At 36.9% G+C, this 13,516-nt stretch overlaps 1 protein-coding gene and 1 non-coding gene across 3 annotated transcripts in view; one reads left to right on the top strand and one right to left on the bottom strand.

Moving 5' to 3' along the window:
• Positions 1-7,985, top strand: part of Cip4 (formin-binding protein 1-like Cip4) — a 202,038-nt gene extending 194,053 nt beyond the window's left edge. For both annotated transcript variants that reach the window (XM_083144549.1, XM_083144548.1), the window contains exons 10-11: positions 1,341-1,498; positions 6,164-7,985. In XM_083144549.1, coding sequence (XP_083000675.1) covers positions 1,341-1,498; positions 6,164-6,324 — 319 coding nt within the window. In that variant the 3' untranslated portion in view covers positions 6,325-7,985. The remainder of the gene's footprint in view (positions 1-1,340; positions 1,499-6,163) is intronic.
• Positions 7,986-12,887: 4,902 nt separating this feature from the next.
• TRNAT-GGU (transfer RNA threonine (anticodon GGU)) lies at positions 12,888-12,959 on the bottom strand. The gene has a single exon. It is a non-coding gene; the product is annotated as a tRNA-Thr (tRNA).
• Positions 12,960-13,516: the final 557 nt, after the last annotated feature.

Raw genomic sequence — 13,516 nt, 5'->3', positions numbered from 1 at the left:
TCAAGAGAACACATGCTTCCCTCATTAGACATTTCTTTGATTAATGATGCAGTTATAACAATGGCGTAAATTTAACAAAACAAAATAGAAGCAGTTATACTATCTTGTCAATAATGTTACATGTTGTGGAAAATGAGTCTCGTAAGTACATGTAATACAGTACACTTAGTGTTTCATGGATATCAGAAAACAAATGTGTGTCTTTCCAGCTTTAGGCTCGTTGCTTCTTTGTGATGCTGCTGAAATAATATTGTTACGCACGATGCATTGATAATAAGGTTTGCTTCTGTAAATAGGCAAATACATTTTGAAAATACAGCATAATTTTTTGGAACTAAAGCTTAGCTGGGCCTTGTTATAAGGTGCCTTTTAAAAAAATATCTGTCTTCAAGAATCTGTGCTTAAGATGAGAGTTCAAAAATAATTTACAACAGGGTTCACTTTATGAACTTTTTGTGTAGATGAGCAACATCAGGCTTCAACACTTTATTTTGACAATGCTTGCACATTTTTTACATCTTCAGTTGATTACTACTGCTGCACAATTTTTTAAGCATGCATGCATTTATTTATTTTTTGTTTTACTGTAATTTATGAACAAGTGGTGATTATTAGATATGACATTTTATTTACTTACATAATTTATTAATATGCATTGTATTGAGTACACAGCAAGAATAGATTAAATTCTGTTTACATTTTCTTAACGTTTTATACCCAGAACAATTCTCTATTTTAAGTAGACTGAAAGTTTTTATTTTCATTAAATAATTAAGCGTTTTATAGATATGCATATATTTCTCTTGTAGTTATGTATGCTATAGTGAAGTTTTCACTAATATGTGAGTGAATGTAGTAAGGTTATTAATTAAATTATGAAAATTATTTTTTCACAGCATCTTAAGTAACTATATTGTATATACTGCATGCTGGAGCTAAATACTATAATGAGCATGTATTTTTTTTAAATGTATCTACACTAAACTGTATTCTAGATATTTTTCTAGTCAAGTCAGTCAGTAGTGTAGTTTCCTAATTTTAATTTTCTAGAAGTGAGAATATTGAATACATATACAGTTGTTAATAGAATAAGATAAAGTGTGTACAGTAGATAGTTTTGGCTAGTCTTAAAATGACTGCTTTAGGACAGAGAATAATATTACATTGGCTTTTTTATTTTCTTTTTTTTTCCTGTAATTTTGAATAAGAGCAAGAAGCATGTGTGATGCTCCTTTTGCCTGCAGAACGATTGTTTGTTGCTTGAAGTTGTGCATTGTTGCCTGCTCTGTTGCTAACTGCCTTGTTTCTCTTTCGTTTTTTTGCCATGTTACCTAATCTAGCTCCTCAAACAGCCCCGAATCAGGTCTCGGAACGTCCCACACGAGCCTGCCCGACTCTGACGGCGAGCAACAGGATCCCGACCTTGTTGGAGTAGACTACTACGATGGAGAGAGCCTGGCGCCGCTCGGAACGTGCAAAGCAATGTATCCGTTTGAAGGTAAGCTCTTGGGTTGCTTCAGAAACACAAGGCTTGGGTAAATTCTGTCTAAATTGTGTTAATAGGAATTGTAGCTTTCCTGGCAGCTTAGTATAGTTAGTGGGGAGTTTAAGCCCATTGACTATGCCTCTATATGTGCACCTATCACAGGCTGAGGAATGGGTAAGGCTGAAGGCTGGTTTTAAAATAGCAGTGTGGTCAGGGGTACGAAGATCCTGGCTGGTTGAAGTTGCCGGGGTACTCATAGAGGAACTTCATGTTGTCTAACAGGGATGATCTTTGATTTGGTGATACGATGCTAATTCCTAATTGAACCAAGGCATCTTGTGGGTCTTCTCTTCCTTTTCCTATTTGCTCCTTGGCACTGCCTCCCTCGTTATCAGTCCTAAGTTTCCATCGTCGTGTTCCCCACAAAGGAAGAACACGTTCCTGCTATTGGTCATCACTCGCGGGAGTTCCGCCCATCCAGAACGGCCGCCATATAACTTTTCCCCCTGAGACGTGGCTAGCAGCAAAAGTCGAAACAATGTTTCATCCGACCCTTCAATGCTGAATTGCACTCCCTTTCAGTTTCTCTTTATGGAGGCCACGTCGGTACACACTTTATACTTCAGAAGGAGGATCGATATTGACTAAATACCTATACACAATAAAATGGATTATTAAGGTAAAAGCAGGATAGTCACGCATTTTTAACGTTCACTAGTCAAGGATGGTTTGCGCCTGCATACCCCTGAAGTATAGCATAAGTAAACAGTTAAACTGAAGTTCCAAATTAGTAATAAAATAACAGCGACGGGAAAATGGGACAAAAATATTTCATGAAATTTAGGATCCTTCGTGATTCAATTTTTCCATGGCCAGGCGAAGATCACTCCATTCAGGCATTGGTTCTGTACTTGACGGAATGAGATTTTGTCTCCCCTAGTTAAAATGTAAATTCAAATTTGAAACTAATCTGGGTTAATCGTGAATATGAAGAAAATAAATATTTAGAAAACATTTCTTGGCTATCCTTGAAGTAAAATTACGCTTCTGAGAACAAAAGGAAAATATCCAAATTTTAAGGCATTGTGTTAACCAGAAGATAAGGTGAGACTACTCTACGTCATGCTATAGTCCGCCGTGTATTTTCTATTCACTTAGCATAAATGTTTGCCGCGTAAGAGATTACACTTGACACATGACAACTGTAGGCATCTAGATCCAGTGTTTTGAGTTTTTAGCCTAACAGGGTAAACAAAAGATAAAATAATACTACTCTTTATGGTCACCTGGAGTCAAAACAAATAAACTGAACCATAAACAAAACATATGATGACCGGCCGGGAGAAGAAAGTATAGGATTTGGCATGGACAGTCACAATTAGCCAGGTGTATGTTATGCGACTGTTGCCTGACCCCTAAAAATAATCTATAAAACACGTTCCTTTCGTATGGTAGGCTTTCAACTAGATTCTATGACGTGTGGCAACATTATTGACCAGTCACAATTTCTCTCACTTCAATTCACCTCAGAATAAACCATGTAGTGATAGCCGCTGAGGCCTTGTCGATTTGTTGCACCGTTGGATTGCGATGCCCAGAAGATGGTTATTTCTCAAAATATGAACTCGTACAGTGTCCAGGTCTTCATGGAGTTGCACATTGTAGGGATATTGAAGGGACAATCACATGTTGAGTGGCAGAATTTGGCTCAACAGTGGCTACAGATGGCAGTCTCTGTGCATCTATGTTTGTCATGTCCCAGATGTGTTGCCTGAAAGCGAGGCCTTTATCTAGAAGAACTCCAAACTTTTGTCACAGTCTTGTAGTGGAGGCGATGGCATGAGGAGATTGTTTGGTTCTTTTCATGAAGAGAAGAACTGAACTTTTTGTTTAGAGACTAAGTGTAAGGTTAAATATGCCTAGATGGGGAGGTGGAGCTTAGACTCATTTGTATGATTTATTTGCTCTGGATCCTGACGCTCCATTGGATGTCATGCTTGTACAGAGAAACTGTCAATGTACACAGTCAGCATTCCCTGATGAAGAGAGCAATGTATGCACTTGAAATGTTGGAAGTAAATGCAGCCTTAACCTGGGTGGTAATTCAAGAACACTTGACTATCAAGCATTGCTTTCTAGTTCCAAAAAAATATTTGGAATAGTATAGGAAATTAAAAGGTTCCAGACACGATATATCGTCTATCAGTGAATTGGGTGATGTAACTTAGTAAAACAAAACTAACACAATGATAGAGGTTCTCTCGAGATATCAGTCGGGTGATTTCCAGATGCCAGAAAACCAAGAAATATCATTCGCTGCCAGTAAAGCTTCAAGAAGTATAATGACATGATATGTTTTACCGTAAGGGGAAGTACATACAATAGCTTTTGTCACAGTAAGTAAATCCTCCCAAAAGAAAAGCTCCATTTTGCTGTAGACACTCTTGTGAGCCTCCTGTGCACGTTAATAGTTTTTCAGGAGCATGTTCACAGGAATTATTCTATTTGAAAGTGTGTGGTTTTAGTGCACACAACACTTTATCCTTACGTTATCCCCAGAAGGAAAAATTTTCAAGTGGTGAGGTTGGTTCCCCTCTGTGTCTAGCAGGTATCATCATACCTGGAGATGAGATCTTGAGGAATCAATAGTTGCAAGATTTCCATTGGCACGTGTGCAGTGTGGATCAGTAGACCTGCAGGAAAACCAGTAACATTTGTTCATAATGCTAAGCATACACTGTAAGGATTTTTGATATCATCCTCGAAGGAGAAAATGAGTTTTAATGAGTTTGGTATTTTTTTACAAAATTCTCACTGGATAGTCTCAAAACTATAATTGCTTTTGTAAAATGTTTTAAGAGAAAGCACATTAGCACAAGTATGTCACTCCATTGTTACTATTGTTTTGGAATGCCCTACTACATAGCAATATTAGTTTCCTTTTTCCTCCACTGAAAGGGCAGGATATAGTGTTTTGTCAAATTAGCTGATTCGTAGGTGGACCTGTATTTCAGAGAAAAACTGCTCTGGGAAGAACTATTACAACTAGAACTCTGTTCTCTATGATAATCATATTCTATATCCAAAGTTAATCTAATCACTTGTAGGTTCTGTGAGCATGATGATGCTAATTTTATTGCTCATATGAATGAATAGTTTCACCATACTTTAGCTTCGGTTAACCAAGGCATAAGATAAAGCATTGACTGTTTTAGCATTTCACTAGATGTTGTACATAAAATCATGCTTTTGCCAGCAATGCATAGGAATTCCCCCTTCCCCCCTTTCCTCATAAATATGTTAGGATTAAGTAAAGGGAGATAGCAGGATTTGCCAGGTATATGTTGTTAAACAAAGGATGAGAGTAAAAATGTTTACTTTACCATGTTGCACCACAAAAATATTAATTTGGTTTGTATTTTGTATCTCTATCTTGCAGAGGACACTTTACAACAAAAGAAAATGATAATTTTGTAAAAAGCTAAATAAAAGGATTTTTAGTACACAAATATGTGCATATTTCTAAAAATTTTATGTCAAAAGAAGTGAAAGCCCTAATTATAACCTATGAAAGTCATCCAGGTTAAAGCCCTTGGTGGCTAAATTTAGCCCTTAAAGTGCTGTTGTGCCACACATTATCCTTTCCTTTGGGATTTTTTTTTTCTCTGGGGTACAGGTAGTAATAGCATTTTAATACTGCACTGGAACTTTTGCCTTCACCCAGCAGTCATTCCCAAAATTTCATCTTTTGAAAACGCACTATAATATTCCAAATTCTGAAATATTCATCAATTTAGAATTCCTTCTAGTGCATTCAAGTGAATTTTCATGTGCGTTGGTTTCACTGTTGTCTGGATATGTAATAGTTTTGTGACACAATGAGTCTATCGTGACTGACTGGCGAGTAAGCTTTGCACCTTTGCACAATAAAATGTTATTTTCCAAGATTGAAAAAAGTCCCTACATTTTCCCTCATTTGGCAAAATCTGTCCCTACATGGGCGATATAGTGAAAAGTCCCTATGTGTAGGGACATGTCCCTACAGTTGGCATCACTGCCGACAGGTGTCGCATTCATGCAGTATGAAGCACCCTCTCGCGGCTGACAACTCCCCCAATAAGCTGCCGGCACTCTTGCGACAACTGAGGATAAAGTAGCGATGTCTAATCTAAGATTAGATGTCAGAAATATTTGTATTTGGGAGGACACCTTTTCCGGCATCCTTGTGACAAGGTACGTGCTTATTTCAATTGTAATTATAACTGTAATTGTGAAAAGTGGAAACATTACAAAACAAGCGGTTTCTGTTACGGACTTCCTGTAATGCAATTTGCTGGGATCTGTTGCATGAAGGGGCTGCGAGCGGCCGATGCTCTCGCGGTAAACGACTGAAATAACCTCCCTGTATCTTAGTAATTGAAATGTAATAGGTTTTTAAGACACACTAAATAAATTTTCGAACCAGATTGAGAAACGATGCTCTAGAAGGAATTCTAAGCAGATGTATTTTTTTTTCTATTTTTTTTTCTCTCTCTTTCTCTCGAAAGAAGAGAAAACTTTGAAAACAGCTTCATTGACATCACGAAAGGTCCAGCTGAACCTTGAGTATCTGTGTTCTACTTCCTCACTTATGCATTGCTAAGTATGGAGATTAATTTCCTATTTCTTGATCCACAGCCACGAGTGAAGGCTCTATTCCAATGTGTGACGGTGAGGAGTTGTACATCATAGAGCTAGATCAAGGGGACGGATGGACAAGGGTGCGGAGAACGAACGACACTGAAGAAGGATTTGTGCCAACATCATACATCGAATGCCAACTGTTCAACAGTTGCTAGAAATACTGGTATTGAGTGACACTAAGAAAATAGACTGATTTTTTAATGAAAAATCATGTTGGCCTTATTTTAAGGATCAGGACGAAAATGAAGTGGCTTTTTTTTTATGTTTAGAGAAGTGTTGTACATAAGCATGGTGTACATAATGGTTGCCTCGTACTCTTGTGATAACGGATTATGAAATTAAATGGTGTATACTATATTGCTGCCGGAAAGCGAATGATTCATTGCAGATTCTTTTATATTATAATTATATATATATATACTGTATATGTTTGAATACTGTGTCATATGTGTGTGTGTGTGTATATGATGCTATCTGTGGATCCATTTTTTTATGTTAATGATTTTTACGTGGATTTTATTTTGATAAGCTACTAATGCAATGCTGTTTATCGTGTATAAAAACTTATGGTTGTATGTATGTAAGAATGGATGTTAATCGTGAGGAAGATAGGAGCGAAAGTGTTAATTAATTACTCATGTAGCTGAAACTAGATGTTGCCATATTGTTTATTTGCTGGCCTCTATCATTCCTTAGCGTGAATGTCAATTTTTTTTTAAGTGTGACTTTTGTCGACAGGAAAATAAAAGTGCCAAGATATTTACTCAAAAGAACAAGGGACTGTAAGACCAGCCATGTTTTGATCATTTGATCTTTGTAACATAAAAGATGAATTTCTGTCCACATCAATGTCTGCAAAGCAAGAATTTTTTTAAGAAGGAAAGAATAAATTTATTTTGGTATAATACACACGAACTACTAGATTGTGTTTAGTAAGAAAAGAGATTTTTGTTTAAATGTTGCACTAAAATACATTTCAGTGATGCTCAAAACTTTGTACAGTGCTACATTTGTAATGTGTGCTAATGTACGTCGCAGGAAATAATAGATGGCACAGTTGCTAATAGCACAAAAGGACTTCATATTTACTATTTCAAAAACTGAAAGGAAATGTGTGTTTCTCTTCTAAACTGAGTTGTTAGTGGTGTATGTACTATGCCCTCCCTTCCCCCCTTCTACCTATCTAAACACCCAATCTCTTTGACTTCATGTAACATACTGTTGATTCTGTTGCAATGAAATGCACACTTCTGTGAAGTGTTGTATATGATCTTGTTTGCGCAATAGCTTAATTTTCAATGTTTGAGCATTTTACTATTTAACAAAGTCAGGAGTTATAGTATTTATATACAGGGATATAAGTTATAGTGATACAGCAATCGGGTATGAACATGCAGCTATTTTGTATTAAAACTCATTATATCATGTATTATGCAAATTGTGAAAAACAGCCTTTCAATACCTGGGAATAATGTAGTTCTAGCAGCACAAAACTTGACATGAAAATGTATGTTATATGTAGATGAAAGTTTTAAATGTGTTTCTAAACCATACAACTGAATCAAGAGTTCGCATGTTCATATTGTCCTGTAATATTATCAGATATTGTAATAATTTTATTATACTTAACGATTAGCTCATGGCTTCATATCGCAGAGTAGAATTGTACATAGCAAGTTCCTATCTGTGTTTTTTTCTTTTTTGAATGAACTAACATCCTTTTTTTTAAAAAGTAATTTTGTTGTATAAATTTATACGTATTGTTTTTAATCATACATTTAATGAAAATCTGCTGAGAATATATGTGAACATATTATTTTGGTTCATTTTCCTTTTCCTTGTACAGATGCACTTTTGATGTCCACAAAGGAATAGAAACTGATAACACTCGTGAGTGGAAGTAAACTTAAGTTTTAAAAGTAACTGCATCAGCTTTGTAGCCATAGTCACTCTTATGGATAAGATATGACTGGTATTAGGTCATCCCATAAGTAATGTTGTTTTTCTGCATGACATACCTGGAACACAATCGTCAGCCATCATATACTCATCTCCTGGTTTGACAATCCTCTGCCACCTGTCAACCAGTTTTTGAACACCGCATTTGAAGAATGCTGTGATTTTTGGCAAGTAGTAGTCCACTGTTTGGTACACGTCCTCCATGTTTCACAGTGTTTTTCTGTCTATGATTTTGGAGGCTGCAAAACAGACTATCTGTAGACACATGGTACGTCCAATAAGGTGGGTAAGCCATTTTCGCTTATCTAAATTCCAGTAATTTCTCACAGTTGCTCCTTGCCATGTGTGCGGGTGTTGTGTCCATGGATCATCACACCCTTACGATTGACCAGTGCAGGATATTTGTCCAGCAGTGCAGCCCCATAGTCATTCAAACTGTTGACGGAAGACCTCCGCCGTGAGTGTCTGATTCAGTGGAAGCAATTGGAAGTGGTTGATATCGTGCATATCTCAGTAGAGTTCTTGTTTTGCCACTGTTCCCACCACACCTCACCACCCACTGATGTTTGTGCTTAAGACTGTATATCATGGAAAGGACTTTCCCAAATTCACCTTCCTTCTGCCGGTAGAGCGCACAGCGTTTACACCACCAGATGATTTGTCCAGGTTGCTTCGCGAGGCTCCTCAAGAACATGCCTCCTCCGGTATACGGGCAGTTAGTGATTGACAGGTCGTAAAACCCTTGTCATTTCTTTCCTCAGACATGTCCTAGGTTTTGCTGTTTGGGTCGATTGGCATCTTTATTGCCAATAGCTGATCTTACCATTTCGTGTCAAAATTCCAGCAACAATATGTGGCTTGAAACATACATAATTGTGGAAGCTTCTCTTCAACGAATAAGGAGTTCCAGTAGTCTAGTATTTGACCTCCGTGGCAAGGTAGTTAGCACAGCGTGCTACGACAGCAGGGGTTCCGGCTTCGAATCCTGAGTAAGGCATGGATGTTTATGTTCTGAATGTGAATGTGAAAAAATATAGAACAGTAAAAACTGATATGAGAAAATATGACATCAGACTGCCACGTAGTAAACCCAGGTTCGATTCTCAGTGTGAATGATTTCAAGCAGAAATTTTTCCAACCCTTGCATAAAACCAACTCTGGGGTTAATCCAACCTCTGTGAATGTATTTGATCTATTTTTATAAAACTTTCACTGGTAAGCAATATATGAACTAATTTATTCAAACTTGCATATTTTAATTAACATTATGTCTAAAGCAAAATATGGTTATTTAATACTATGTGGTCCAAAAAGATAATAATTGACAAAATGGTCAACTTTTTTTTATTTATATATATTTTTGTTGTTGTAACCCCTATGCAAGGGTAGTATTTTCCTAAACTTGACTTAGTTTAAAAATTGTGGCCATGTTTGACTTATGATGTGTGACATTTTTAGCCTTTGTAGACAGTTGCGGTAATTATGACAACTCATCTAAGAAAAATGATAGCTTTGGCAAAAAACATTGTTTTCAGTACATTTCAAGCTACATTGTGTGTTTCGTGTATTTTTTCAACATTTTGATTTTGACCAAAATTCAAAGTTTAGAATTTTTTGTTAGGAAAGTTATGTAATATCAGATTCGGCTGAATTACTGTTATAGCTCTTTGATCGTTCCTTGATTCTCTTTTTCAAAATTTTGTGCTCAGATGTCTCCGATGGGGGAGCTAATAAAATTTATATTTGCAGCGTAAAGATTACTCTATGACAGGTACCTGTGAAACAAAATTTCCAGATTGATATTTCATGGATAACAAACCTAGAACAGGGGAGGGATTGGTCAAAAACAGGCATTTTTACATTATAATTTACAAAGAAATGTTTGCTTTTAATTATCATGTATTTAGAATTAGTGTATTTATTAATTACATCATGCAAATGGCATAATAAGTCCGTTAGTAGTATTTTGATTATTTTTTTTTTATCCCATTAATTATGAAGAATTTCATCCTGGCTCAACAGATGTCACAAGGGCTTTGAAACCACAAAATAGACTGCTTTATGCCAAATTTAAGTCAGATTACGTGTCGGTAAGCAGTTTTTTTTTACCTGTTTAGACCACTACTTCAATTGCAACATTTATCCGAACAGGAAGTTTACCGATTCTGGCCTATGTTAACTTATTCTTTATGGAATTACAAAAAAATGGGTTGCTTTTGTATTTTATTGTAATTTTCATAAATCCAATTATGTATAAAAAGCTGTTTTGTTACTATAATTAGCTACTTGTATTTGAAAGAATTTGGTAAAGCCACCCACCTGCATTATGTAATGTGTTTTGAAGGCATATTCAGTCTCAGTTATAGTCTCTATGCTCCCACGTAGTTATATAGTAGAGTCCCGTACATAGATGCATCCCATACATCAAAGCTTGCAATACGATACTCATTATTCCAAACAATATTTTTTAGTTTCCGTTTCACTTCATATGCATTTTTAACCTAAAAAATATTGCTTGGAATAATGAGTATCGTATTGCAAGTTTTGATGTTGAAAATTTATATCCTAGTGCCCCAATAGAAGGTGCCACAGACGCATTACACAGATGGCTTATTGAGATGAAGGTTAACCCAGTAGAATCATGGGAAATGGTTCGATGCTTTACTGTATGTGCAAACTACAATTACTTTATATTTGATGGCAAAATCTATCAGCAAAGTAATGGTCTATCAATGGGAAACCCAGTATCCGGAATCATCTCCAGTATTTTCCTTCATTACATAGAATCTCCAATTGTTAATGCGATAGGTGCGGATATCAAACTCTACATCAGATATGTAGATGATGTCCTAATTATTGCTAAAAATGAGAACACCATCATGGACGTATACAAATTGTTAAATGAATCACATCGTCGCATAAAATTCACTTGCGAACCCATGAATAACAATGTAATTTCTTTCCTTGATCTGCAAATTAAGACAACTGACTCAACAATTCAAACATCAGTCCATAGGAAAAAATTAGCGGGGCAAAAATGCATCCATTCCAATTCAGAACACTCGCGTATAACAATGGATAACATATTTTTAATTTTTTTCCTGAGAGCACAAAGACTATGTTCTAATAATGAGGATATCAAAAATGAAGAAGAAAGGCTTTTTAATATAGCAAAAGAAAATGGCTTTCACACGAACAGAATAAACCAAATCAAAAAACAAGTCGCAAGAAAACTAAAGGAAAAGAGAAATGCAGACAAAGATGAAAAATCTGTTGAAAAGAAATTTGTGTGCATTCCATTCCACAAGGGATTCTCACATAAAATTGCAAAAATTTTTAGAAGTTTTAATTTCAAAATTGTTTTTAAACCACCAAGAAGTTTGTAATGTACATTTAATGAATTCAAAATTAGAAACTCTCTACCAGATGTGGAAACCGCAGGAATATATAATATAAGTTGTTCATGTTCAAAGGATTATGTGGGACAAACAGCAAGGAAAATGCCAATAAGATGGCACGAACACGATTTGGACATTATAAATCTAAACCCAAGAACAGGTTTGTCAACTCATATCATCGAAGAGAAGCATTTGATTAAAAAGAGAAGGGTTTTAAAAACTTTTTGCAACTTTTGCCCCTGCACTGTGCTAAACCTTATCTAAAGTAAAGGTAAAGTGCTCCCCTGTGCTTAGCACCACGCCATGAAGGCATATAGGGGGTGTGGGGGTAACGCCCCACACTTCTTGATCCGGTCACGAGTTGGGGTGATGTGACCAGCATCACGCCCCTGACCGCCTTTACCCCCCAGGGTTTCCCCCAGGTACCCATGTTATTCGACGCTGGGTGGGCACCGGGGCCCACTTATCTACAAAGTGAAATATACTGTCTTTGCCCCCCTGGTTTTGGAACCCAATCGCCGCTACTGCCTGCAGATGATGGTGAAAGGTTGAATGGGTCAATGAGAGAACTGTGGCCAATTCTTCAACCATCCGTCGTTTAGTCTCCTCAACAGTTGCTCTCAAAACGACGACATCCAGCTTGACGAGTCTCCATTGTCATGGCATATCAGTGAGGCTGGTGTTTCTAGACCAGAATTTTGTGAACCATCTTTGACATTTGCGGACATGAAGGGTCTCGTGACTATACATGGCAGTGATGTTTTGTGCCACTACGGTCGATGAATGTCCCTGATGGAACTCGTAAAGCATAACATCCAGTCTTCAAACACAGCCATGTTCAAACATATGTTACTGCAGACTGATCTCGCTCCGTGCTGGATACACAATGAACTGCCCTATCCATTGGTAGCATCATGACCTTAGATTAATTCATAATTCTCCCATCACATGGCATCCTTTCCCCGTACTTGCAGAAAACATTACTTAAGGGATTACCCAACAGAATGTATTTGATTAGGTGAAGTTGATGAAGGGACACTTGCAAAGAACACCCATGCACAGGCCAGGAGTCAAACCTGGAAAGTTTGGTGGTCAGATCAAAAGTTGACCACTTATTGTGCCGAGCCACCAAACCAGGTAGAATGAGTGGGAAACAGGTTGCTCATGTTTTTACTGATAGACCAGCTAAAATTAACATACATTTTGATTAGTAAGTATAGAGGGAAGAAAATTTAAAAATGCTTGTGAAGATTAATATTGTATGTCTGATTTTTGGTAAAAATTAATTTTACTGATTTTTGGTAAACCTTAATTTTATTATTACAGAGATGTACTACGTAGAAATTTTCAGCGAGAAATGCAGGCTTGACCAGGACTCGAACCCGGGTCTCTGGCATACCATGCCATTGCTCTAACCACTGAGCTACCGAGCCAACCTGGTCTCTCCTGATTTTTTGCTATCGCTGTTATACCTGCGTGGAATCGTCTCTGCCGGTGCTACCGCAATGGGATTTGTTGCCTTTCAAACACAGTAGACTTTGATGTTTTATTGTTGAAACTTAGAGATGGGGGAGGGATTACCGAGTACAGTTACTAGTCACCTGCTTTTAGTAAAGACAGCTACCTTAATTATACTGCATGTTGCCAGCTGTGTCATGTTTTGTCATATCTCTACTTTTTGTCAGATGAGTTGATGGAGTAATTATGTTCTGTCACAATCCGATGTGACGTATCTGGTTGTCAAGAGGTGTGAATTATCAACAATAATGAAATGTTTATGCAAATCGTGTGTATTATAAATCCACATAAGTCAAACTTTAATCACCTCTCCTGAGAAATAAATGCAGATGGACATACAACAGAACAGTATTCAGCCTGCCTTTCAGTGACCAGGGCTGGGATGGGCATATGGCCATCTCTTGTATTAGTATACCAATATGGCTGGCAACTTTTGCAAAGCAACAGAAGAAAAACATTAATTGACACGCAA

This window comes from Lepisma saccharinum, chromosome 23 (genome assembly GCF_977018435.1).
Source record: "Lepisma saccharinum chromosome 23, izLepSacc3.1, whole genome shotgun sequence".
Lineage (NCBI taxonomy): Eukaryota > Metazoa > Arthropoda > Insecta > Zygentoma > Lepismatidae > Lepisma > Lepisma saccharinum.
The sequence above is the reverse complement of the archived record's forward strand: the minus strand, read 5'-3'. Positions and strand labels throughout refer to the sequence as shown.